General features: G+C 37.0%; 1 protein-coding gene across 5 annotated transcripts in view; it reads right to left on the bottom strand.

The window, feature by feature from the left end:
- Positions 1-10,650: 10,650 nt before the first annotated feature.
- Positions 10,651-26,249, bottom strand: part of LOC309661787 (transmembrane protease serine 11A-like) — a 55,120-nt gene continuing 39,521 nt past the window's right edge. For 3 of the 5 annotated variants that reach the window (XM_082463841.1, XM_082463839.1, XM_082463842.1), the window contains 5 exons: positions 23,829-23,867; positions 21,755-21,926; positions 19,317-19,576; positions 15,378-15,520; positions 10,651-13,589 (listed from right to left, as the gene is read on the bottom strand). In XM_082463841.1, coding sequence (XP_082319967.1) covers positions 13,428-13,589; positions 15,378-15,520; positions 19,317-19,576; positions 21,755-21,926; positions 23,829-23,867 — 776 coding nt within the window. In that variant the 3' untranslated portion in view covers positions 10,651-13,427. The remainder of the gene's footprint in view (positions 13,590-15,377; positions 15,521-19,316; positions 19,577-21,754; positions 21,927-23,828; positions 23,868-26,249) is intronic. The other 2 variants (XM_082463840.1, XM_082463843.1) reach the window with 1 other exon arrangement.

Here is a 26,249-nt window from a genome sequence, read left to right as displayed (position 1 = left end):
CAATTTTGCTTATCATCTCAAAGAACCAGCTTTTAGTTTTAATCTTTGCTATTGTTTCCTTCATTTCTTTTTCATGTATTTCTGATCTGATCTTTATGATTTCTTTCCTTCTGCTAACTTTGGAGGTTTTTTGTTCTTTCTCTAATTGCTTTAGGTGTAAGTTTATGTTGTTTATTTGAGATGTTTCTTGTTTCTTAAGGTAGGATTGTTTTGCCAGAAACTTCCCTCTTAGAACTTCTTTTGCTGCATCCCATAGGTTTTGGGTCGTCGTGTTTTCATTGTCATTTGTTTCTAGGTATTTTTAAATTCCTTCTTTGATTTCTTCAGTGATCTCTTGGTTATTAAGTAGTGTATTGTTTAGCCTCCATGTGTTTGTATTTTTTACAGATTTTTTTTCCTGTAATTGATATGTAGTCTCATAGCATTATGGTTGGAAAAGATACTTGATATGATTTCAATTTTCTTAAATTTACCAAGGCTTGATTTGTGATCCACGGTGTGATCTACCCTGGAGAATGTTCCATGCACACTTGAGAAGAAAGTGTATTCTGTTGGTTTTGGATGGAATGTCCTATAAATATCAGTTAAGTCCATCTTGTTTAATGTATCATTTAAAGCTTGTGCTTCCTTATTTATTTTCATTTTGGATGATCTGTCCATTGGTGAAAGTGGGGTGTTAAAGTCCCCTACTATGATTCTGATACTGTCTGTTTCTCCTTTTAAGGCTGTTAGTATTTGCCTTTTGTATTAAGGTGCTCCTATGTTGGGTGCATAAATATTTACAATTGTTATATCTTCTTCTTAGATTGATTCCTTGATCATTATGTAGTGTCCTTCTTTGTCTCTTGTAATAGTCTTTGTTTTAAAGTCTATTTTGTCTGATATGAGAATTGCTACTCCAGCTTTCTTTTGATTTCCATTTGCATGGAATATCTTTTTCCATCCCCTCACTTTCAGTCTGAATGTGTCCCTAGCTCTGAAGTGGGTCTCTTGTAGACAGCATATGTATGGATCGTGTTTTTTTTATCCATTCAGCCAGTCTGTGTCTTTTGGCCGGAGCATTTAAGCCTTTTGCTTTTAAGGTAATTATCGATATGTATGTTCCTCTTACCATTTTCTTAATTGTTTTGAGTTTGTTATTGTAGGTCTTTTCCTTCTCTTGTGTTTCCTGCATAGAAAAGTTCCTTTAGCATTTGTTTTATAGCTGGTTTTGTTGGTGCTGAATTCTCTTAGCTTTTGCTTGTCTGTAAAGGTTTTAATTTCTCCATCAAATCTGAATGAGATCCTTGCTGGGTAGAGTAATCTTGGTTGTAGGTTTTTCCCCTTCATCACTTTAAATATGTCCTGCCATCCCCTTCTGGCTTGCAGAGTTTCTGCTGAAAGATCAGCTGTTAACCTTATGGGGATTCTTTTGTGTGTTATTTGTTGTTTTTCCCTCGCTGCTTTTAATATTTTTTCTTTGTGTTTAATTTTTGATAGTTTGATTAATATGTGTCTTGGCGTGTTTCTCCTTGGTTTTGTCCTGTATGGGACTCTCTGTGGTTCCTGGACTTGATTAACTATTTCCTTTCCCATGTTAGGGAAGTTTTCAATATAATCTCTTCAATTATTTTCTCAGTCCCTTTCTTTTTCTCTTCTTCTTCTGGGAGCCCTATAATTCAAATGTTGGTGTGTTTCATGTTGTCCCAGAGGTCTTTGAGACTGTCCTCAATTCTTTTCATTCTTTTTTCTTTATTCTGCTCTGCAGTAGTTATTTCCACTATTTTATCTTCCAGGTCACTTATCCGTTCTTCTGCCTCAGTTATTCTGCTATTGATCCCTTCTAGAGAACTTCTAATTTCATTTATTGTGTTGTTCATCACTGTTTGTTTGCTCTTTAGTTCTTCTAGGTCCTTGTTAAACATTTCTTTTATATTCTGCATTCTATTTCCAAGATTTTGGATAATCTTTACTATCATTATTCTGAATTCTTTTTCAGGTAGACTGCCTGTTTCCTCTTCATTTGTTAGGTCTGGTGGGTTTTTACCTTGCTCCTTCATCTGCTGTGTGTTTCTCTGTCTTCTCATTTTGCTTAACGTACTGTGTTTGGGGTCTCCTTTTCACAGGCTGCAAGTTCATAGTTCACACTTTTTTTGGTGTCTGCCCCCAGCGGCTAAGGTTGATTCAGTGGGTTGTGTAGACTTCTGTATGGAGGGGAGTAGTGCCTGTGTTCTGGTGGATGAGGCGGGACCTTGTCTTTCTAGTGGGCAGGTCCACGTCTGGTGGTGTGTCTTGGGGTGTCTGTTGACTTATTATGATTTTAGGCAGCCTCTCTGCTAATGGGTGGGTTTGTGTTCCTGTATTGCTAATTGTTTGGCATAGGGTGTCCAGCACTGTAGCTTGCTGGTCGTTGAGTGGAGCTGGGTCTTGGCATTGAGATGGAGATCTCTGGGAGATTTTCACCATTTGATATTACATGGAGCTGGGAGGTCTCTTGTGGACCAGTGTCCTGAACTTGGCTCTCCCACCTCAGAGGCACAGCCCTGACGCCTGGCTGGAGCACCAAGAGCCTGTCATCCACACAGCTCAGAATAAAAGGGAGAAAAAAAAAAGAAACAAAGAAGATAAAATAAAATAAAATTAAAGTTAGTACAATAAAAAAAATTATTAAAAATTTTTTTTAAAGTAATAAAAAAAGAAGAAAGAATGAGAGAGCCACCAAACCAGAAAACAAATCCACCAATGATAACAAGCGCTAAAAATCATACTAAAAAAACCCCAAAACACAAAAAAACAAAAACGGACAGACAGAACCCTAGGAGAAATGGTAAAAGCAAAGCTATACAGACAAAATCACACATAGAAGCATACACATACACACTCACAAAAAGAGAAAAAGGGAAAAAAATACATATATCATTGCTCCCAAAGTCTGCCTCCTCAGTTTGGGATGATTCATTGTCTATTCAGGTATTCCACAGATGCAGTGTACATCAAGTTGATTGTGGAGATTTAATCTGCTGCTCCTGAGGCTGCTGGGAGAGATTTCCCTTTCTCTTCTTTGTTCCCACAGCTCCCGGGGTTCAGCTTTGGATTTGGACCCGCCTCTGCATGTAGGTCGCCTGAGGGCATCTGTTCTTTGCTCAGACAGAACAGGGTTAAAGGAACAGCTGCTTCGGGGGCTCTGGCTCACTCAGGCCGGGGGGAGGGAGGGGTACCGATGCGGGGCGAGCCTGCGGCGGCAGAGGCCGGCGTGACGTTGCACCAGCCTGAGGCGGCCGTGTGTTCTCCCGGGGAAGTTGTCCCTGGATCACGGGACCCTGGCAGTGGCGGGCTGCACAGGCTCCCGGGAGGGGCGGTGTGGAGAGTGACCTGTGCTCGCACACAGGCTTCTTGGTGGCGGCAGCAGCAGCCTTAGCGTCTCATGCCTGTCTCTGGGGTCCGTGCTGATCGCCGCGGCTCACGCCCATCTCTGGAGCTACTTTACGCGGCGCTCTTAATCCCCTCTCCTCGTGCACCAGGAAACAAAGAGGCAAGAAAAAGTCTCTTGCATCTTCGGCAGCTCCAGACTTTTTCCTGGACTCCCTCCCGGCTAGCTGTGGCGTACTAACCCCTTCAGGCTGTGTTCACGCCGCCAACCCCAGTCCTCTCCCTGCGATCCGACCGAAGCCCGAGCCTCAGCTCCCAGCCCCCGCCCGCCCCGGCGGGTGAGCAGACAAGCCTCTCGGGCTGGTGAGTGCTGGTCGGCACCGATCCTCTGTGCGGGAATCTCTCCGCTTTGCCCTCCGCACCCCTGTGGCTGCGCTCTCCTCCGTGGCTCCGAAGCTTTCCCCCTCCGCCACCCGCTGTCTCCGCCAGTGAAGGGGCTTCCTAGTGTGTGGAAACCTTTCCTCCTTCACGGCTCCCTCCCACTGGTGCAGGTCCCGTCCCTATTCTTTTGTCTCTGTTTTTTCTTTTTTCTTTTGCCCTACCCAGGTATGTGGGGAGTTTCTTGCCTTTTGGGAGGTCTGAGGTCTTCTGCCAGCGTTCAGTAGGTGTTCTGTAGGAGCTGTTCCACATGTAGATGTATTTCTGATGTATTTGTGAGGAGGAAGGTGATCTCCACGTCTTACTCTTCCGCCATCTTGAATCTCCCCCTACATAGACCTTTCATAGAACTTGGGTTTTTCCTGCTTTGGCCCTGGGAATGGTCAAAGCAAATTTCTTGATTTTGTTTTGTTGGATTTGCTTTTGTTGTCATTTTGAATAGGTTAATTTTCCATTTCTTTTTCTGTTTGTTTACTGCTAACTTCAAGGCAATCTATTGATTTTCCCCTCAGCTTTATTGAGATATAATTGATATATAACATTGTGTAAGTTTAATGTATATAATGTGATGATTTGATACACATATACATTGCAAAATATTTACCACAGTTAGGTTAGTTAATACATCCTTCACCTTACATAATTACCATTTCATTGTTGTTGTTGTTGTTTTGGGAACATTGAAGCTCTGCTCTCAGAGCAACTTTCAGGTGTATAATACAGTATTGACTGTAATCACTATGCTGTGTATTAGATCCTGGAGGTTATTCATCTCATAGCTAAAAGTTTGTACCCTTTCACCCAACATCTCCCCATTTCCCCTGCCCCGAACTCCTGGCAACCTAATGTTTAGCATAGTGACTATAGTTAATTATACTGTATTGTATACTTGAAATTTTCTGAGATAGTAAATCTTAAGCATTTTCACTCAAAAAAGAAAAAAAGTAACCATGTTAGGTGATGGATGTGTTAATTAACTTAATGTGGTAATAATTTCACAATGTATATATACAATCAAGTTATTGTGTTGTATACTTTAAATACATACAGTTTTTTCAATTATATTTCAGTAAAGCTGGGAAAGTGTTAATATCACCCAAAACACCCTCATAGAAACATCCAGAATAATGTTTAACTATTGATACATATCTGGGCACTGTGGCCCAGTCAAGATGACATGTAAAACTAACCATCATAGAGCTCAAATAACACACCCATAGTCACTCAGCTGGTAGGCTATGGAGCTGGGATTCAAATAAATTCTTTTTTTTTTCTTTAAATAAATTCTTTTTAACTTCATATTGTTTACTTCTGTGTTTTGCTACTCACTATCCAGCAATTGTATGATTTGGTAGTGTAATCTTTTACAAACATTTTGAAAGATTTTTTAAACCTATATTTAATAATCCAGTTGATTCAAATGAGCATCAGTGGCCAGGTTTTGTATTAGTGTTGAACTCTTTCACCAATCTGTGAAATATGTGATTGTAGGGAGGTGCGTGAACAGAGTTTGAGGTCATTTGGAACCATGAAAGTGCATGATGACATCATTTTGACACAAAGATGACAATTCTCACTTACTGTTCGAAGAGAAAGTACTTGAGTTGTTTTTTTTAGTAATACTGGTGCATTTCTGTGATTTATCCTTATTTGTTTTCCAAGGCTTTTGAACAAGAACATTTAATACTATGATAGTTTTGAGGATTAGGAATAGTCTGTAGTCATGGAACAGGGAGAAGCTACCAGCTCACCTTGGAATTCAGTCTGTGTTTTTTTTTAAATGTTTGCTTTATTTGTCTTGTGCTTGAGTCTGTTGATCTGATTATTTTTTCAGAGACATCTAAATGAGAAGGAAATAAGGAATGTGGATCAAATAGGAGATGGTGTAATTATCTCCTATTTGATGGTTAGGTTCTTAAAATGGCCCAATGAAAGGCAATGTGAGGGCTAGGCTGTATTTAGAGTGGTTTTCATGGAAAGCCAGAAGTAAAGTTCGTGCTTTTGCACCAAGAATACTGTCCATTGCCTCAGACACCATGAGAGAGAGGAAACAGAGCTGTGGTCAGCTGTGGCATGACTTCTGACCTAGAATGGTCTCCATCCTACTTCCCAGTTGTCCATCCAGGGAAAGCAGGAAGAGTGTTGGAGGCCTAGCTAAAGGTTTGTGCTGGACCACCATTGTGTAGTGTATCATGGAGCCAGATTATGTTAACACTTTTAGTACAGTTTCAAGAGGAGCACTGACAGGAACCCTGAATGTTCTCTCTATCCAGACATGATCCCAGCCAGAAAACTGATGACAGTTTTATAAGTGGGAATCTTCAAGGTTGGGCAAAAATATTTAAGGTCCCCCAGTGATTCATTTCATACTTTTCTGCCATGGTCACTTAAACAAAACAAAACAATAACAAAACTTTACATGGGAAGGAGGTTTGTCTGGAACCCCAGAGACAATTGTGTACTTTCTATAGACAATGACAGAAATTACTCCAGTCTCCTCCTCTAAACTCCCCCTACCTTCTGTCATTGAAATTGGACTTATCTTTGCTCAGGGACCAACATTATATATGATTCTCCAGGAAAGCATTCCCACAAAGGTAAAATACCTTATTTATTCAATATCAAGCACACTTTTAAGATTTAGAACTATCCCTTTGAGGGGGGCCAACATCATGTCTCTAGACTTTCATGGCTTGTTCTACCATGGTTACTGCCACTGTCCTTTTTGGTGAGTTGCTTTTGCTGAAGTAGATAAAGCAAACCTGCCAGATGGCTCCTCTAATCCTGGAAGCCAGGTTAACAGAGATTGGTAAGGGAAATTTTTCCTTGGGAAATCTTGAGAATTTTGAAGTCATCTTGTTCCCAGGTTCCAACTAAAGCACATGATCCCTTAAAAGATAGCAGGAGAATCATGTGGATAATAGTGCCTCACTGAATGGCAGAACCTCCTGAGATGGCCCTGGGAGGCGCAGGGTACATAGGTTGTCCACTCTATGAAGGCAGTGACTGCATAACTCAGTCAGAGACGTGCTCAGCTTAGTGTTTTTTCTGTACCATGTTGTTACCACAGTTGATCATTGTAGCCCATACAGAGTATTCAACAGGTTATGCAGGAATTTTCAGGGGCCCTGTATATGACATAATATCATCTATATGCCTAAACCCATAACACCTATTTCAAGGCTAAACACAGTTTAGGGTACTCTGAGGAACTGCTGTTCATTTGTTTCTTTTCTTTTTTCTGACTCCTGAAAGCCTGCATTTTAATCTTTGATTTTCCCTCACTAACATTTAAGGTCTTCACTACCTTCATGAAGTTGTTAATCCCTATACTGAAGGTCTTCACTACCCTCATGAAGTTGTTAATCCCTGTACTGGACCTCTATCCTCACCATCACTATCAGTTTCCACAGAATTTTTAAATATAATTTTCAGCTATTCATTTAAGAAAGATACGTTGAGTTCCTCTTTTTTGCCTATACCGATTGATAAAAAGACTTTCAGCTTGGTAATTAGAAAACTCTCCTGTTGTATGTTTCCTGCAGACAACACAGTTCAGCTACAGAAGAATTCCCTTATACTAACTCCCTGTGAGTCAGAACTCAATATTCCTTTATATTTTACCACATCCCCAAGGGCCTCTGAGGCTCTAGCAGCTTTTGTTAAAAAATAGAGAAACAGCGTTTATATTTAGAGAAATTTTAGGTTCACGGCAAAATTGAACAGAAAGTACAAAGAGTCCCCATATACCAACTACCCCCTGATGTGCACAGCTTCCCCACTATCAACATCCTGAACCAGAGTGGTACATTTTTTACAATCAATGGACATACAGTGACATGTCATTATCACCCAATATCCAAAGTTTATATTAACATTAACTCTTGGTTTTGATAATCTATGAGTTTTGACAACCATTAGAGTATTATACTGAATAATTTTACTACCCTAAAAGTCCTCCATGCTCTACCTATTTATCCCTCCCTCCCCTCAATCCCTGGAAACCACTGATATTTTTACTGTTTCCATAGTTTTTCCTTTTTCAGAATGTCATCTAGTTGGAATCATACAGTGCGTAGCCTTTTCAGATTGGCTTCTTTCACTTAGTAACACACATTTAAGCTTCCTCCACGTCTTTTCATGGCTTGATAGCTCATTTCTTTTTATCACTGAGTAATGTTACACTGTCTGCTTGTAACACAGTTTATCTATTTACCTATTGAAGGTTGTCTTGGTTACTTCCAAATTTTTGTAACTATGAATAAAGCTGCTATAAATATTCCTGTGCATGTTTTTGTATGGACATAGATTTTCAACTCATTTTGGTTAAGTACCAAGGAGAACAATTGCTGGATTGTATGTAAGAGTATGTTTAGTTTTGTAAGAAACTGCCAAACTTTCTTCCAAAGTGGCCATACCATTTTGCATTCCCCTGGTAGCTTTTTAGCACTTGAGAAATGTACAGGCCATAAGGAAGTGACACCACCATAGTCTCCATGGTATCAAGATCAGGTGCAAATGTTCTGGCATTTGTGTAGCATCTTTAGGGATGCAGAATTTTTAAACTTAGGGAAGACTACTATGTAGAATATACTCTTTGATGTCCTTCTAGCCTGTGTTATGTTTTAAAGTTCTGTGGGACTGCTTTGAGGTGTTAGTAACTAATAATATTAATCTCATAACTTTCAGCTTCAATTTGCCTCATTCATTGACATCCCTCCTTTCTTCCTCAGCTCTCCCCTATGACAATTAACTGCTCTCCCCTATGCCAATTAACTAAGTCCCCACTATAGCTTATACCTACATATCCCAACAACATTAACCTGAGGCAGAAAACCCAAGTATGTGAAGAGGTTCCCAGCTGACTTCTATTTTTGTCTACTGAAAAGTGTACAGGCTGGAGGAAGATGCTGTTGTAGCACCGACCTTAGAAATGTAGCAAGCACCTTTGGGTTTTTCAATGGATAAACCTGAGATAGTCTCTTTAACTCATCCATCATTATTTTTGCAAATAATATTGTTACTCTAGTAAAATCAGCTTCATTTTTCCATTAGTTGGTCTAATAATTAGGTTTTGAATTTCCAAACTTTCCTTTGAACTTATTCTCTTTCAGACTTTCCTTGTTTCTGTCTAAGTGGATTTGTATTTAGATTCCTCTCCCCACTGGCTTTAATCTTCAGATTAAAAATCTATAAGATGTCTTTCGATTTGGCTTCTCCCTAAATCAGGACCTCAGAAATTCCACCTTTAGCTCAAAATACCACAGTTCATGGATAAGTTACTGAGCCTAAAATGTAGCATCTTTATTCAAGCTTAGATGTCCCAGGCATGTACTTATACAAGCAGTCTTGACACTCTTACTGTCTCTCCTCTTTTAGCCCATGAGCCCCTGATCATTTTCATTAGTATGTATTTAGATTTCAGTGTGACATTTGGGATTTTTTTCCCTTTATTTAATTTAGTGACTTCAGGTGTAGGAGGGGTCTCCTGAACTTGGAAGACAACAAAATCAGTTTTAAAAGGTTAATCAGTTAAATCTTGATTACTAATGGATATGAAAGGACAGGCTTATGGATAATTAAAATCGCTGAACCAAATGTCATGTTTTTCATGAAATTCTAATCCTTTTATTTCTGTGAGCTTTCAAAAATAGATATTGTATATGATTTTTAGTTTTATCTCTATTGTTTCCCATTGGGCAAATTCAACAAAGAAGGGCTTTGATCAGAAAAATATAACCATGGATATCTAACAAGGCTTTTTGGAAGTACCCAGACCTCTTTTGTGACGTCCATGAAAGAAAAAGGAGGAAAGGACTGTCCTTGTAGATCAAATAAAAACAAAAAAAGGAAATGAGAGATTTGCTTTTTGGCCTTATTTCCAAATATCCCTATGGGTTTGGAATGTGCTCATTTAAGGGATATAGGGAAAAGTTTTTGATTTAGAGGGGGTCCTGAAATGTCAGAGACTTGCCTTACTGTATTTTGATTGCTTCGGGTGTAGGCAGAGAGCAGGAGACCTTTAGAAACGTTCAAGAATATGCAAAGCAGGACCAGCACAGATTGGAAAGCAGTGTAAAAGAAGGTGACCTGGGGGAAGCAGTTAACAACTGAGAACTGAGGTGTCTTTCCTTCATAGAAATCATAATTAACCTCTATTAATTTATTCTTTCACTAAACACAATATATACAGCATATTGTCCTAAATACTGTAGGGAATACAAAAATGAGCAAAGCAGTCTTTAATGGAACTTAAAATGTTTGCAGAGATAATAAATTTACACATAAGCTGTAATACAGAGTAAAGTACGAGAAATGCTCTAGGAGAAGAACAAAAACATTCAAAAAGAGTAATTTTGTCTGGGATAATAAAGGTATTCTCAGTAGAGGTGATATTTGAGCTAGATCTTGTAGAGTGAAGAGAACATTGCATGCCCCACTATATATGTGTTCAGGAAATAAAGAGTAACATTCAGTGTTATAAGAGCACTGAGTACAAGTGAAACAAAAATTTTATTGGTTGTTGGCAGATTGTAAAGGACCTTACAAGCTATGGTGAAGTGGATTTAGACTCTATTTGTCAGGCAAAGGGGAAATCAGTGAAGATTTGAGTGCGTGAGAATAGCATTATTCAATAGCATTATAATCTAGCTACAATTTTCTAAATGGAGTAGAGAGATGTTGAGGGTGGGGAACGCAGTGGGAAGAGGTGAGATAATAACAATATGGTGTTAATAATAGTGAATGATCATTCCAGAATGTGTTATAGGAACTGCAGATTCACAATCTAACTGACTTGTTAGATTGTGAAATCAATTTAGTTGGTGGGGCAAGCATTTAAAAAAATGAAATAGAATAGAAATATTAGATTTTATTGTATTTAATAAGGTAGGTATTGTTTTATGAAACTTCTGTTTCATTTTTTCATACATAGTATTTTGTTACATATTTATGGAGCTGTGATGTAAAATATATTTCTTGCTGTGGATTGTGGTCAAGATAGAGAAACTCTACTAGAGGGTATATTCATAGAAAACCTATCTTCATAGCAGTGGTTGATGGTTCTCTATGAATATACTGTAGGCAGGAGTATGAGAGAAACGCTAGGCACATTGTGTGTGGGAAGATCACTCTGTATTTGAAACAGCCACTGAGCTGTGACTGAGCATCAGTCACTTATTCTGCTGTTTCTTTTAGGAACATGATAGTGAACATACAGTTTGACCAGGAGACTATAGTTTTTGAATGCTCAGTGTCATAATTTTGAGATATCGCTGGCATTTCTGAAAATAATCAAATGTCTTTGGAACAGTAGATCTCAAAAGGGAACAAGTTCACCCCTTAGGAGACATTTGCCAATGTCTGGAGACATTTTTCGTTATCATAATTTGGCGGGAAGGAGTGTATTTCAGGCATCTAGAAGGCAGAGGTCAGGGTTGCTGCTAAAATTCTACAGTGCATGGAGTAACCTCTTAAAACAAAGAAATATCAAGACCAGAAGGTCGAAAGTGCCAAAGTTGAGAAATTCTGCTTCAGAGTGACCCAAACTAGTTTTTAAAAGAAATGTAATTTTTAACAGAAGTTGAAAGAAAGATTCATGCTATTGGCCTAACACAGATTCAATGATATTATTTGTAGAATGCTCTGATCACCAACTTTATTATTAGATTTTAAATGATATATCAGTATTTGTTTACATGTGACCCAGGATTAAGTGCTTCACAAAACAGTTTAGAAATATAAAGTTATAACTCTAAGATCATTTCTTGAACCTTAACACTAGAAATCAGAATTATATCTTGCCACCATAATATTGAATAATTTATATGCCTATGTGTATTTTTATATAAGAAAAAGCAGCTTTATCTTGAAGTGAGTTCAGAGAATTGGCAGCCAGCCCCCTAAGTGAATCACACCGTTTAAAATTCTTGAGTTTCTTACTTTAAAACAGATTCAATAGAACTCATTGAAATTTTTATACAGCTGATGATTCAATAAATATAGACAGTCATAAAGATACTTTGTAAGAAAAGGGGCTGTGAAATTTGTATCTGGGTTCTAGGCCCCCTGGGGATACAAATTACCTACAGCTTCACAAAGTTATTTACTTTTCCTGGCTTCAGTTCACTGAACTCTAAGTGTACTGGCCCACATGACGTGTAGTCTCTCCTAAGCTTTAAAATTCTGTGAGTCTAAGTTATGGATCAATTTTTATGGTGAATAAATTTTAAATCTCTTTTAGATTATTTTAGGATTTAAAAAAAATTTTTATTTATTTAATTTATTTATTTTTGGCTGCGTTGGGTCTTCGTTGCTTTTAGGATTATTTTTATGCCTTATCAATAGCACATGGGGGAGACTGTTATAAAATAACTCAATTTTCTAACAGTTTGGTTTACATTTGGACTGTATGAGTAAATGACGCCCCACCTATAACCCTGATGTTTAGTCAGCATTGTCACACAGAGTAACAGTTTCCACAAAATCTTCATTTAATTGTATCATGGAATACATGAGCCTCACTCACCCAATGTCTTCATGAGACACTTAGGGGGTTCATTTAATCACTTTGTTCATGTGTTCTGTATGGTTGGTCCTCAAAATTTATATTTATTAAACTAAAACAAAAACTGTTGTTTCATGGTTGCAATAGTCAGGCTATTGCTGCAAGCCTTAGGAGGTAATTGGCTGCAGCAATACAAAGGAATAAACTTTTTCTTTCTGTGTAGAAGGATAATGCTCATTAATTCTTCAACATATTAACAAATTCTCATTTTTTCTAGGCATTTAAGCTTACAACAATAATGTACAAAGCTGCCTCCTGGTGGTCCAAACATGTAAACGCATCTATAAAATATCCAATTTTTGTGCCATTATCTTCGGACTGCTCATGAAGTTACTATCACCTTCCCCCAAATTTTTGTAACAAAAATACATCTTTGATTAGCTAATTACTGTATATATTCATTAAGCAGGCTTTTTCTGGGTATATCTGAAGGTAGGGATATTCTCTGTGCGTGTGTGTGTGTGTGTGTGTGTGTGTGTGTCTGTGTATGTATGTTAAAGAATCACTGAAAAATTAGGGAGATTTTGTAGCAGACAAAGGTTATAAGATCTCTGGCTTGATTTATCACCATACTTTGTTTCCTAGATATAACTTTTTTAAAAATTAGGATCCCTCCAATGGATTTATAAATAGAAAGTACGGAAAATTTCTTTGGAAAACCTGTAAGAACTAGAAAATGTATTTGTGACCTCTGGAGAAATGATAGAAAATTATATAAGGGTTTCCTAAACTCTGAGAGTTCAAAAAGTTTCTCACTTAAGGGAAAAAGACACTCTAAAAATCTTACAGATTATCCTAAAAAATTTGCATTGCTCCTCTTTTATACTCTAGCTTGCTGATTTAAAGAGCACAGTATCTCTGCTGTATTTTTCAAGCCAGGTTAAACTGACCCACTACCATATCAATTTAAATCCTTTACAAATTGGCTATGGGATTTTGATTGATTAAAGTGATTCTGAAATAAATCATATGATTTAATCTCACTTCATTGTACTACAACAATGTCGTACAATATATGGATTCTCATACATGTATGACCTGCATACAGCTCTCAATGTTTAACTTGTATAGTGAATTAGAGGCCCGTTCTTGAAGTAATCCAGTTTCGGTAATAAGCCACTTTTGTGTAGACTCCAGGTTTGTTCTTTTGCCCACAGTTATCTCCCCAGCTCACAATTCCAATGAGATACCAGGTATCTTTAAGATCCTTTCCAACTAAAGGTCCCCCAGAATCACCCTGAAAATAAAAAAAGAAAAAAGAGAAAGAAAATTAGCTAAATGTAAAGCTTATTACTTAAGATATTTTGATGAACCACGTATTTTATTATTAGACAGTATATGTATAGATTACCAATTCTAGGATAATTAGTTGAAACATGGGTTTCGAAAGTTATAAAAGCCTTAAAGTTCAATTTCCACATTTTATTTTTTTATTTTTTCAACTTTATAGATGTATAATTCACAGATAAGCTTATATATATTTAAAGTGTACATCGTGATAATTTGACATATATACTTTGTGAAATGATTACCACAATCAGGTTAATTAACACATCCATCACCTCACAATACTTTGTGTGTGTGTGTGGGTGTATGTGTGTAGTAAGAACGCTTAAGGTCTAGTCTTAGCAAATTTCAAGTACACAACACAGAAAGTCAATCTGATGTTAGTTTTTTCTGACTCCAAGTAAAGTGCCTGGGCTTCTGTTTTATCAGACAGACGAAGCACCTCCTGATGTACCCCAGTAGCAATCCCTGTATTCCTGCTTAGACCCCTGTGCCTGAGTCACTTCCTCGATAACTTCTCCAATTTTTCTATGACTAGAGCTTTGCCTTATTATGCACTGAACAGTCATGGGGCAGGAATCTTACCTCTGCTTCCCAGTCCAGTGAAAGCTCTTCATGACCACCAATCTTTCCAGAGGCTTATCACTGATCTCACTGTTCATCTAGATTCCCATTTTCAGTGTGTTCCTGTCACCAACTCCCACTTGCCTGTCATGGCATGAACCTCTCTTTGGATTCTCTGAATTCTAGATACCTCCTCCACATTCTCAGCAACCAGGGCTAGATTCTGCTCTTGCCCAGCGTGTATGCTGCAAAACTCCCTGCTATTTTTCTGACAGAGGTTGTCTATGTTGTGTCATTTGTGGGACTCTGGGCAGGGCTTTCTGCCACCTGATAACAATACAATTCCCATCATTTTAGCATGTGGAAACACCTCCTTGGAGTTTTCAAGAATCTCACATTATAAAGCAAGTGCCTCCAGGAAGAAACACACTTTACTCCTTTGTCCAAAAATATACATGCAGGATAGACGCTGGACAACACAGTAGGCCACTGGAAAGGGGACTAGATATTCACACCATTGCCTAATCCACCTTCTCAGCATTGACAGCTTCTCACCTCTCATCCTCCTTAGGCTGAGACCCAACATATTACTTGGAGTTGCCTCAAATATGAATTATAATTTCACACCTTCAGAATTTTAGCTATGCTTTTTCTCTTTTCTATAATAGTCTCCTCTTACTCTATAGGGTAAGTGCTCTTTATCCTTCTGGCCTCATTGAAGTATCATCTCTCTAATACTTGTTCCAAAAATGTTCCTTCAAGCTAAAAGTGTTTGTTCTCCACACTTGAAACTAACACAATATTGTAAATCAACTATACTTTAATAAAAAATTTTGTTCTCCATTATATAATTTATAACATTACACCATAGTTCATTGTTCATGATTGTTTCCTTTCTAAATGTGAGCTCTTTAAGGAAAGTGACTCTGCTTTATGAACCTGTGGATTTCTGGTATTAAGAAAATTTAATTTTATTAGTTGTTTGATACATCAAAGAAACTCTTTGCTTATTTTGTTTTGCTTAATAAAACATTTAAAAATATGTTTGTGTTTGAGATTTGCATTTATAAATTTTTGAACGGACAAGATCTCTGTATTTTACTAAAATAAAGAGCATTTTGAGCCAGATAAATTTTTTGAGTTCATGATATCAAAATAATCTCTCTCCACCTACCCCACAGGCATCATAAATTCCTTCCAGATAGCCAGCACAAAACATTCCAAATTTTATATCTCTGCCATACATATGTGGCTGCTTACACACATCATCACTTATGATTTTCAGTCTGGTTTCTCGAAGATCATTTTGGGATTCCCCTTAAGGAAAAACAAAGTAATTTTAGTGTTTACAATAAACATCCTTAGCTAGAATGAAGTGTGGACCTTTTCCCGATTTTTTTTTCATACTAAAATTGTTGATACAGAATGAGGTTAATGTAAGCAGTTCCTAAAGAAAAAAATTTTGTTTAATATCTGGCATATGTAAATGATAATCGTCCTTATCTCATTTTTATAAATACCTATACTAGCAAGAAAAACATTTTGTTTCTTTTTCTGGAAAACTTTTGTACCTTTACTTAAAAAACAGTCAGTTAATGTATTTAGGAAGGCATTTTTAAAAAAATAAAGTTTGTATTTGTAGATTCCAGATTGTTCCCAGAAACTTTGGAGGCCTAGTTTGCTCCCCTGGCTTGATAAAATAACTATATACATTTATTTTATCCTTTACATTTTATGAAGAACTTTCACATACATAATGACATTTAAAGGCAATGATTTCATTACCTCTTACAATTTTGGGACTCCAGATCATAAACTAGATCCTGAGTTATAGAAACCAGTATTAATGCAGAAGACAACTATTTATGATGGAAAACAATAATATCACAAGCATTCAGGGTTTCTTTATATCAACCATATGCTGATTGGGAAACTGATCGTGTAGTAGACAGAATTCTACTATGATCCCCAAGATTCCTATGTGATCTCCTTTCTCTGAGGTATGGGTGGGATATATGAATATTATGGATGTCATCCTCATGATTAGGTTATGTTCTGTGGCACAGGAGAGGGAATTTTGCAGATTAATTAAGATGTAGTCAGTCTGACAGTGAGTTCATAAAATGGGAGATTTTCCAAGGTGGGCCTGACCTAATCCTGTGAACCCTTTTAAAAAGGGCTTAGGCCTTCCCTAAGTTCAGAGAGTTTTCCCTAATGGTGTTGGAGAAGCAAGATGCCATGAGCTCTGCAGCTGCAAGAAACTGAGTTCCATCAACAACCAGCTTGGAAGAGAACTCAGAGCTGTAGATGAGACCACAACCCCAGCCAGCACTTTGATTGCTGTTTTGTGAGACCCTGAGAATAGAACCCAACTAAGCTATGTCTGAACTTCTGACCCATGGAAACTGTGAGATAATAAATGTGTGCTCTTTTAAGTTGTTAAGTTTGTGGTAATTTGTTACACAGCAGTAGAAAACTAATATAGACACTAATTTCTGTAGAATGCCAATTCAGGATTTATTTCTGGACAGGTGTGTTCGCTAAAATGTTTAAAAAATGCTCAAATTATTCTGTTCTTTGAATATAATTGGTGTAATTTTTTTTGCCTACTACATTATCGATTAAAAATAATTCATGTCCAGTGCCGGGAAGGGTAAGATGAAATGCATATTGTAGGTGACAGTGTAAATTCGTAAATTTTTCATAAAACTAGTTGGCAAAAAGTTATAAAAAGTATAGTCTAACACAACATTGTAAATCAACTATACACCAATAAAAATTAATTAAATTAAAAAAAACCCATAGGAAACAAACAAACAAAAAGTATAGCCTATAAGTCCTATACATCCGTGAACTGTTTCTCAACTATTGTGGGAATGCTTAATGACATTTCTCAGAAAGTATTGATTTTTTTCAAAGAATCAGCTTTTTATTTCATTAATTTTCTCTATTTTTTGCTTTTGATTGAATTCATTTTCACTCTTACCTTTATTATTTCCTTCTTCCTGTTTATTTAAGTTTATTTTGCTCTTCTTTTCTAGTTTCTTGAAATGAGAACTTATGTTATTGATTTGAGACCTTTCTTGTTTTCTAATGTATGCATTTGCTATGTTTCCCTCCCTCTTTACTGTTTTAGATGCATCCGGCATGTATTGATACTTTTTCATTTTCATTTTATTCTATGTATACTTACAGTTTTCTTCAAGATTTTCTCTTTGACCTATGAATTATTTAGAAGTGTATTGCTTAATTTTTAAGCATTTAGAGATTTTCCTGTTATCTGTTACTCGTATCTAGTTTGATTCCATTATCATCAGAGAGCATACTATGTGCGATTCCCATTCTTTTAAGTTTGTCGAAGATTGTTTTATGGACCTAGATATAGTCTGTCTTGGCGAATGTTCCATGGGTGCTTAAAAAAAGTAGGTATTCTGTTGCTCATTATAGTGTTCTACACAAGTTAGATTCTTTTGCTACTCAAAAACTATTATGGCAGGTATATTTCTATGCCAACCTCAAACTCCAGGCCAGAAGTGATTCTTTCCATCAAGCCAAAGGGAATCTGAGATGCCCCTCCCATCAAGCAAAGAATGCAACTCTATCTTAGGAGAAAATCCATCAGAGAGAGTGAAGACATAGTGGTGTCAGGCTCACAGCTCTACTAAGTCAACCTTAGGATTATTAAGCTATGGATAATAATTTCTGTGATTGGTAATATGACCTTAAAGAAAGCAATACATATCTCAGCTTGTATAATATGGAGTGAAACCACATGGGACATCTGGAGAAAATCTAGAGACCATCAAGCCCATTCTCAGCCACATTAGTGAAAGGTATTCCTGGTTCCTTAGTGGAGAATGAGAACTAAAGGCTTATTCTTTAGAGTTTATGTATATAAATTGTATAGAGCTCTGTGAATGAATTTTTTCATTCTCAAAAAGTCCTTTTTTACCTTCTCAAGCCCAGAGTTAAAGAAACCCTCTGGCTGTTGTTACATGTATGCCCCTGGACCAGATTTTAGAATCCAGAGTGTCTCTGACCAAATATGCCCCTAAAACATTAAAACATGAAGTTATTTTTATTTCTTAGGAGATTAAGTTAGTATATCAAGTTAAATCATTTTAGAGAGGTCAATGGAAGCTTTATTATGAGAGATGACATCTCTATACAGTATTCTTATCCCTGATAACACCTAATTAGCCTCTTTAGTTCTGAAGCAGATTTTGCTGCAACTGAAGATTGTAGCTGAGCAAAGAAAACATTTTTGAGGTGATTGAGGAAACTGAAAAAGTGATGGAGCAAACTAAGGGGAAGAGGAGATGAAAAAAGGGAGAGGAGGCTGACAGAGGTGGGGCTCAAAGTGAAAGAGTCTTGGAGTGAAGGTGGGCATGAGGGTCATAGCATAACCAATATATACTTGGCATTGCATAGAGAATGGTACATAGAGATAGATTTTAGTGTTGCCGAGGGAACCTCTTTTCCTTTATCTTCCTTGAAGCTTTCCCTTTGGAGCTGTCTTTCCCTTGTTCCATGTGATTCTGACTAGGCTGCCAATCACACACCTGCCTTTCTTGCTATAGGCATAGGAGTGAGTATTTGAGTCAGCCAGTCAATCTGGTACTCCTGGACACAAGCTGGGCCAAAAGAGACCTTTTCAGGGATTAATGTAGTTCTGGCAAAGAGAAGGCACATGCTCTTCCCTGGCATTGACTAGGTGAAGATGTACACCCTGAGCTGCTGTTGGCTACCTTTACCACTATGTGGAGCTAGAATCCCTCTACATGAAGGTGACCTGGAGAAAACAGAACCAAGTAATGGAAAGACTCCGAGATTCAGAGCCTGATGACATCATACAAACTCCTGAATCCAACTGTATCTGAAGCCAGACTCATCTCATCTCTTGACTTCCAAATGACAAGGGCCAAATTTGCCATTTTATTATTATTTTTTACTTTAGTTAATTTGAGTTGAGTGTCTGTCACTTGTAAAACAAGAGCCCTAACTAATCCAACCAAACTGTGTGGAAAAGTCTGACAGAATAATATTGATGGACATTAAATCACACTGCCATAAATAGGGCTTAGTGCTCCATGATTCATTTTGGGATACCCACCACCATAAAAAAGTGCTCCAAATCCTGTGACATAGACAGTTGAATTTGGTTGGAAGGACACAGAGGCTTCTGGCAAACAAACTCTTCGGATCTCATCAGTAAAGGTGACGCTGGGTGATAATTGCACAACAGCAATGTCGTATTCTCTTGCTTGGGAGTGATACCTCTCATGGACAATAATTCTTTTGATATTTCTTTTCATTAATGGAGGGTTGATTGTTGTTCCAAAGCTAACAGTCCATTGATGTGGATTTGCTTTACTGGAAAAGGTTAGAAATGAACAGAATATATGAACTGCATTACAATAATTGCATGCAGGCTAATAAAGGAGAAAATTCCACCCTAAAACACTTGATTGCAATGATAGTTTTCTTTGACCATATAGTCTTTTGCTACTGTTTTGAAAGATAAAATATATACAAACGGCATCTTTGAGCTGAAATTCAGTATAGAATTATTGAATTTTAGAACTGTAAAGCACATAAAATATTATTCATTTATTTCTTCAGCAAATATTTGTTAAACATCTGCATGTTGAACCTTATATGAAGTTCCGGGGATAAAGTGGCAAACAAGATAGAAAGGTCCCTGCTGGTGGGTGTATTTAATTTCAGTGAAGGAAAAGGAGCAAAACAAATTAATGAATAGATAACTAATTTCCCACAGTGATAAGGACTATGAATAAAATAGGGCAATGGAATAGAGTACAAGGGGGTAGTTAGATAAGTCTCTTGAGATCATGGCATTTGGGTTGAGACATGGTTGATGAGGAGTCAGCTGTGAGAAGATGGGGTGACAAGTTTTCAGGCAAACATCTCAAGGGCTTAGACCAGACAGGCTGCAGTTCAGGACACAAGGGAATTATGGTGGGGGATGAGGTCGGCGAGGTAGGCAGGGACCAGATTTTAGAGTGTCTTATAGGTCATGAATAAAGTGCTTAGATTTTATTCAAGTGATATGGCAATTCACTGGATGATTTTAAGCCAAGCATAATGTAGTCTCATGTTAAAAAAAAATCACGTTGGTTCTTTCCAGAGAGTAGATTGTTAGAGGGCAAGAGTGAATGAGGCAAAGCTGTCAGAAGTCCTATGAGAGATGACCAAGTGTGGGTGACTTCTAGCTTATGGGCTTGAGCAGCTGGTAGATCATGGCACATACAGGGACTGGGAAGGTCATCTAGTAATGAAAGGTCCTCTGATAAAGGCTTTGTTTACACTTAAGGAAAATAGGGCCTAGATGGTTTAAATTATATGCATAGTATCACATGTCTGTTTGTCTTTCTCTGTTCTTTATAGGATACCATCTCCCACCAAAATGTGTTATTAATAATGAGATTAATGTTCCTTAACTAATTAATTGAACTAACATCATCCAAGAGGGATAAGCAAGGAGACAGATACTGCCTATGTAGATACTTGTTTCTCAACCTAATTCTTTCTTTTTTTTTTTTTAAATTGAAGTATAGTTGATTTATAATGTTTCAGGTATACAGCAAAGTGATTCATTTTATATATATATATTTATATATATATATTCTTTTTCAGATTCTTTTCCATTAGAGTTAATTACAAGATATTGAGTATAGTTCCCTGTGCTATACATAGGTTCTTGTTGTTTATCTATTTTACATATAGTAGTGTGTATCTGTTAATACCAAATTCCTAGTTTATCCCTCCTCCCTTTCCCCTTTGGTAACCATAAGTTTGTTTTCTATGTCTGTGAGTCTATTTCTGTTTTGTAAATAAGTTCATTTGTATCTTTTTTTTAGATTCCACATATTAGTGATATAATATGATACTTGTCTTTCACTGTCTGACTTACTTCACTTAGTATGATAATGTCTAGGTCCATCCATGTTGCTGCATGTGACATTATTTCATTCTTTTTTTATGGCTGAGTAATAGTCCATTGTACATATATACCACATCTTCTTTATCCATTCACCTGTCGATGGACATTTAGGTTGTTTCCATGTCTTGGCTACTGTAAATAGTGCTGCTATGAACATTGGGGTGCATGTATCTTTTCGAATTAGAGTTTTCTCTGGATATATGCCCAGGAATGGGATTGCTGGATCATATGGTAGCTCTATTTTTAGTTTTTTAAGGAACCTCCATACAGTTTTCCATAGTGGCTGCACCAATTTACATTCCCACCAACAGTGTAGGAGGGTTCCCTTTTCTCCACACTCTGTTCAGCCACAGTTTCTTTATTTAAAACCTTAAGGACCTGATACTAGGATAATGACTACTACCCCTACTGACTTTCCGAATAAGTGTAAGTATAACACAGTTTTAGAAAAGAAACTGAAAGAAGTTTTTCTCATTTTACCTCAGTAATATTTGGGGACATTGGTTATTACTCAGAAGATGATAAAACTCAGAGTTTTTTTAAGCAGTAGTAGTAGCAGTAGTAGTAAGTTAACGTCAATCACTTACTTCTTAAAGCAGTGTGCTGCAGTAACAAGCCACGTATTACTAATCAGGGTGGCCCCGCATTGATGTGTGTTATTATGCTGAAGGGAAGCTTGCCAAGGCCAGGCAGACTTGACCACAATCTCTCCAGACATTATTCTGTTCATTATTAATGGAACAACTCGTTTACCACAACCTGAAAGAGATGAGATCATTAAGTTGTAAGAAACATCTCTATAATCCCTGATACAGAGAAACTAGTAGAGTACTGCAGTGCAATATTTGCATGTCATTATGTAAACATGTACGGTATTAATATCCATCCTCTGTATTTCCTGATAGTTGATATTTTGCTTACTCCCTCCCTTTATAGATGTGGATATATATTGCCTACTGAAGCTATGTAAGGTTGTAAAGTGTTGACACATCACAAAGTGTATGTCCTGAGGACCTGCAGTGTCAATTATCCAGATGTTCTGGGAGCTCCTACTAAGATTATTGTTTCCCAGTTTTAGATGTTCCCACCATGTTACTTTGACATGAAGTCCTCACCAGAAGAACTAGTCAGAGAAGTAATTGCTAATTCCTTGGAACTCCCACCCCCATACATTTTTCTGAGTGACTAGTTCCTAAAGTGAGCACGGGTTAATGTATCATGACCAGCCTCTTACTCTTTGGGATGGAGGGTTCTACGTTTCCACATAAACATCACATTCACTATTGGTAGGAATAAATATGTACTTTATTATGTGCATCAGATCAGAGATTAGTTTGATGCTTAGGGTTCCTGCTAAGAATTAAGCCTGTTTAAAGCATGGTGCTCATAAAGAAAACATGGTAGGTTCAATTCTTGTTCCAACAAGTTAGGTATCAAAAAGGAAATTCACTTTACTGGTACTGATTACACTCCTTCTGTGGCCAGTCATTTTAGAAATCCCCATCACTCTGCCATCTCTAGTTTAGACTACCATTTTTCTCATCTGAAGGACTGCAATAACTTCCCTGTTCATCTACCTGCCTCCAGCTTTGCTCTTGCAGTCCGTTCTCCACACTGAAAACTGAGTGACCTTTCTGATGTGTGTAAAACTCTTCAGTGACTTCTCGTTGCCCTCCAAATGAAGTCGGAATGTTTCAGCATGGTTCTGGTCCTTGATCGTTATTAATCACACCCCTTTCCCATGCCCACCCCATTCTATATTACAGCCACACTGATATTTTTCAATGACAAGAAATGACCGTGTTCTTGCTTTTCTGAAGACATTTTTACATTCTGCTCCCCCTGCCTGAGACACTCATTCCACTTGTCACTTGATTTTCCATCCTTCCTTTCTCCTCAAGGATCACTTTCTGACCCCACAAGACCAGGTTGGCTGTCTCTGATTGACTCTCATAGCACTGTGCTCTGTCTCTGTCATAGCGTTTATCACACTGTTTTAACATTTCCTGATTTATTTATGTCTTCCCCTACCTTCAAACTCCTAACTTTAGAGGAGGAATCATGTCTTATTGACACTTGTATTCACTTTCTGGCACTTGGTAGATGTTAAAAAATTATTTATTAAATGAATGAATAAAATGTATAGTATGTTTGCAAGACACAGATGAAAATGAATGAACAACTTTCCTAAAATTCATCACTGCTATTATAAAATCTTTCAAAATTTAGGTCACACTGATATAGAGTGAGTGAGTGGAGCTGCTGTCAACCATCAAGATGGGTATAATAAGTAAAATTTATAGGTCAGTCACAAATTATGGGGTCTATCTCTTTCCCATTTATCACTTTCTCATTTTATTTCTCAGCAGAAAGCATATTTCATAGCATTCAAAAAATTAGCAAGGCAAGTTCATTTATTGCAAACCAGAAATATATAATTTCTTCAAACTGCCCCCCAATTCCCACCATGTAAAATGTTTTTCTTGAACATTACAAAAAGGTCGGTCTTAGGGAAAAAAAGTATTTTCATCTCTTACTCAATTGTTGTTCTCTCCCAAAGAAAATGTGGGACATGGGTGGGAGATTATGAGCTAATATTTGAAGATATTATCCTCCCTGATATGGAAATTGAACTTGTTTTTATAAGCTAACTAGACTTACATGCTTGGACAGTTAGCTTCCCTGTCGATGAGCTCATTGCTGAAAAACAAAATAGAGCAAAGAATGATAATTTGATATTCTTCTGGTTGGTCTCAATGATCAGAAATTATCAGAGGATACTGACCGCATATGGATTCTAGAAACTTGAGCATATAGATCAGTCAGGAAAATGGTTATCTGATATAACAGGATATGTGTACAGTTTTTGTAGAGATTTATAGGCAACCGCTAATTAGGTGGGTAATACAAGCAGTAGGTGATTAAGGCACAAATATTGTATGATCAAAACCCACAAATCATTTGTATTAATACAGAACAGTGGTTTTCCAATGGTGCAGGATAAAGCTTCTTTGGATTTTGTTTAAGGAAATAGAGAAAGTGGGGAAAGAGGGAGAAACTAGATGGGGTCTTCAGGTTCAAACCCAGGCTCAACCAGAACAGGTCTGCTTTTTCTCTTCTCTTTATTTAAGATTTCGCATAAGCCTTTCTTTGGTCAAAGGGTTTGGGAATGGAAAAAAAAACTTTGAAAACTACCACATAAACTATATTTAAAATGCTTCTAAAACACGGTTCCTAAATTATTAAAATGATTTTTTTCTGAGGAATAAACTACTGTATATTCTTATCAAACTCCTTCTGGATATTGGTAAAGGCCAATTATTGGACAGAATCTAAGATTAAATTCTGTCATTTCCAACAAAGTTAGGAATCTGATAAAGGAAATACAAACATTTAAACTTAAGCTGACGGACGGTTGCATGAAAACTGTGATGGTTTTCAAAATAAAAGGGCTTAATGAGTAGAATGAGGGTAGATTGGTTTTACTTATTTCTACCAATGCCATGTTTCTCAGACTCATATTCTTTGTATCTAATTTCTCATTATGCACAATAAGAATGTTTCTTTCTACTTACCTTCTATAAATTTCACTTGGGAAACTAGTGATGATGAACTCTACAAAGTGGGAGCTCTTGAGAATATCCAATTCAGGGATACCCTTAAAGGCATACCTAAATCATTATATGGTGAAGAATCAATTTCTCAGGTCAGATTCTCAGTACTTACTTATGAAAGGAACTCAATTTTCAGTCAAATATAGTTTTAAGGTAGTAAATTTCTTATTTTATGTTTTTAAATGTAGGCATACCTTGGAGATATTGTGGGTTCAGTTCCAGACCACTGCAATAAGGTGAATATTGTAATAAAGCAAGTCACAAATTTTTTGATTTCCCAGTGCAAATAAAAGTTTACTTTTACACTATACTGTAGTCCATTAAGTGTGCAATAGCATCACATCTTGAAAAAACTATATATATATATATAATTAAAAAATACTTCATTGCTACAACATGCTAAAAATTATCTGACACTACAGGGTTACCACAAACCTTCAATTTATAAAAACACAACATCTCTGAAGTGCAATAAAGGGAAGTGAAATAAAAAGAAGTATTTTAATATGCCACATGTTAGTAATAAATTAAAATGGAAAATAGTATAATGTTAGACTACTTCAGTTAAAACTTCTTCAGCTGAGTTTGAGCAAGATACAAATCACCCCTTTCCAGGAATGATACCAGGGTGAGTGTAATAGTTGGGAGTGTAATTGGATTTTTAAGGAAAGAGTTTTAGAGAGAATGATTACACCTGTAACTAAACTACCCATACACAAGTAACTAGCTGTTTCACATTTCCAGTTTTGACCAAATACTTTTACTTTCCACATCTAGAAGTGAAAAGAAACATTAACACCTTAGTTTTGAAAGTGACCCTCTAACACACTTCTGAGTTGGGAGTAATCATATTCAGGTCAGTACATGCTACACGTAACATGATGATAACTGGAACCCACATCAACAACATGTAGGCGGTGAGCCGCTCTTCCACAGCCATGGTGTTTGCAATTCAAAGGAGCTGATTTTAATTTTGCTCTGACACATTACATCACATGAAAGACCCACACCACACACTTATTTGTCAAGCCAAAACACAGATCCTTGACAAATTATGGATAAATCTTGGGCTGCAGTGTTGTATCTAGACTTGGTTTAGAATTTCTGCAGTTCTCCATTAATTTGAAGTCCCCCAAATTAAGTTTTGCTGGAGAGCAATGTTTTTGTCTGTAAGAATTGCCTTGAGGATTCTACTGAGCTTTCTACTAAATGGGCCTTTCCTAAGTGCTAGTAAACACTGCTCTTTTTATATTTGGAAATTTGGAAAACTTCAAGGTTATAGCTTTTTCTACCACCAGTTACTCACATTAATGCTTTCAGGTTTCCAACGCATATGCACAATTTGCTAGCTTTCTAAGAGGTAATGGCCTATAGGTTCCATATTCTATTTTCTATTTTCTTGTGTATCTTCATGCTATTTCTGTGACTTCAGGAATAACAAACATTATCATTGCAAGTTTATAGATGA

The sequence above is a fragment of the Balaenoptera physalus genome (assembly GCF_965194825.1).
Source record: "Balaenoptera physalus genome assembly, chromosome: 5".
In the NCBI taxonomy this organism is placed as follows: domain Eukaryota; kingdom Metazoa; phylum Chordata; class Mammalia; order Artiodactyla; family Balaenopteridae; genus Balaenoptera; species Balaenoptera physalus.
Note: the sequence above shows the minus strand (reverse complement) of the source record. Positions and strands in the feature narration are given on the sequence as shown.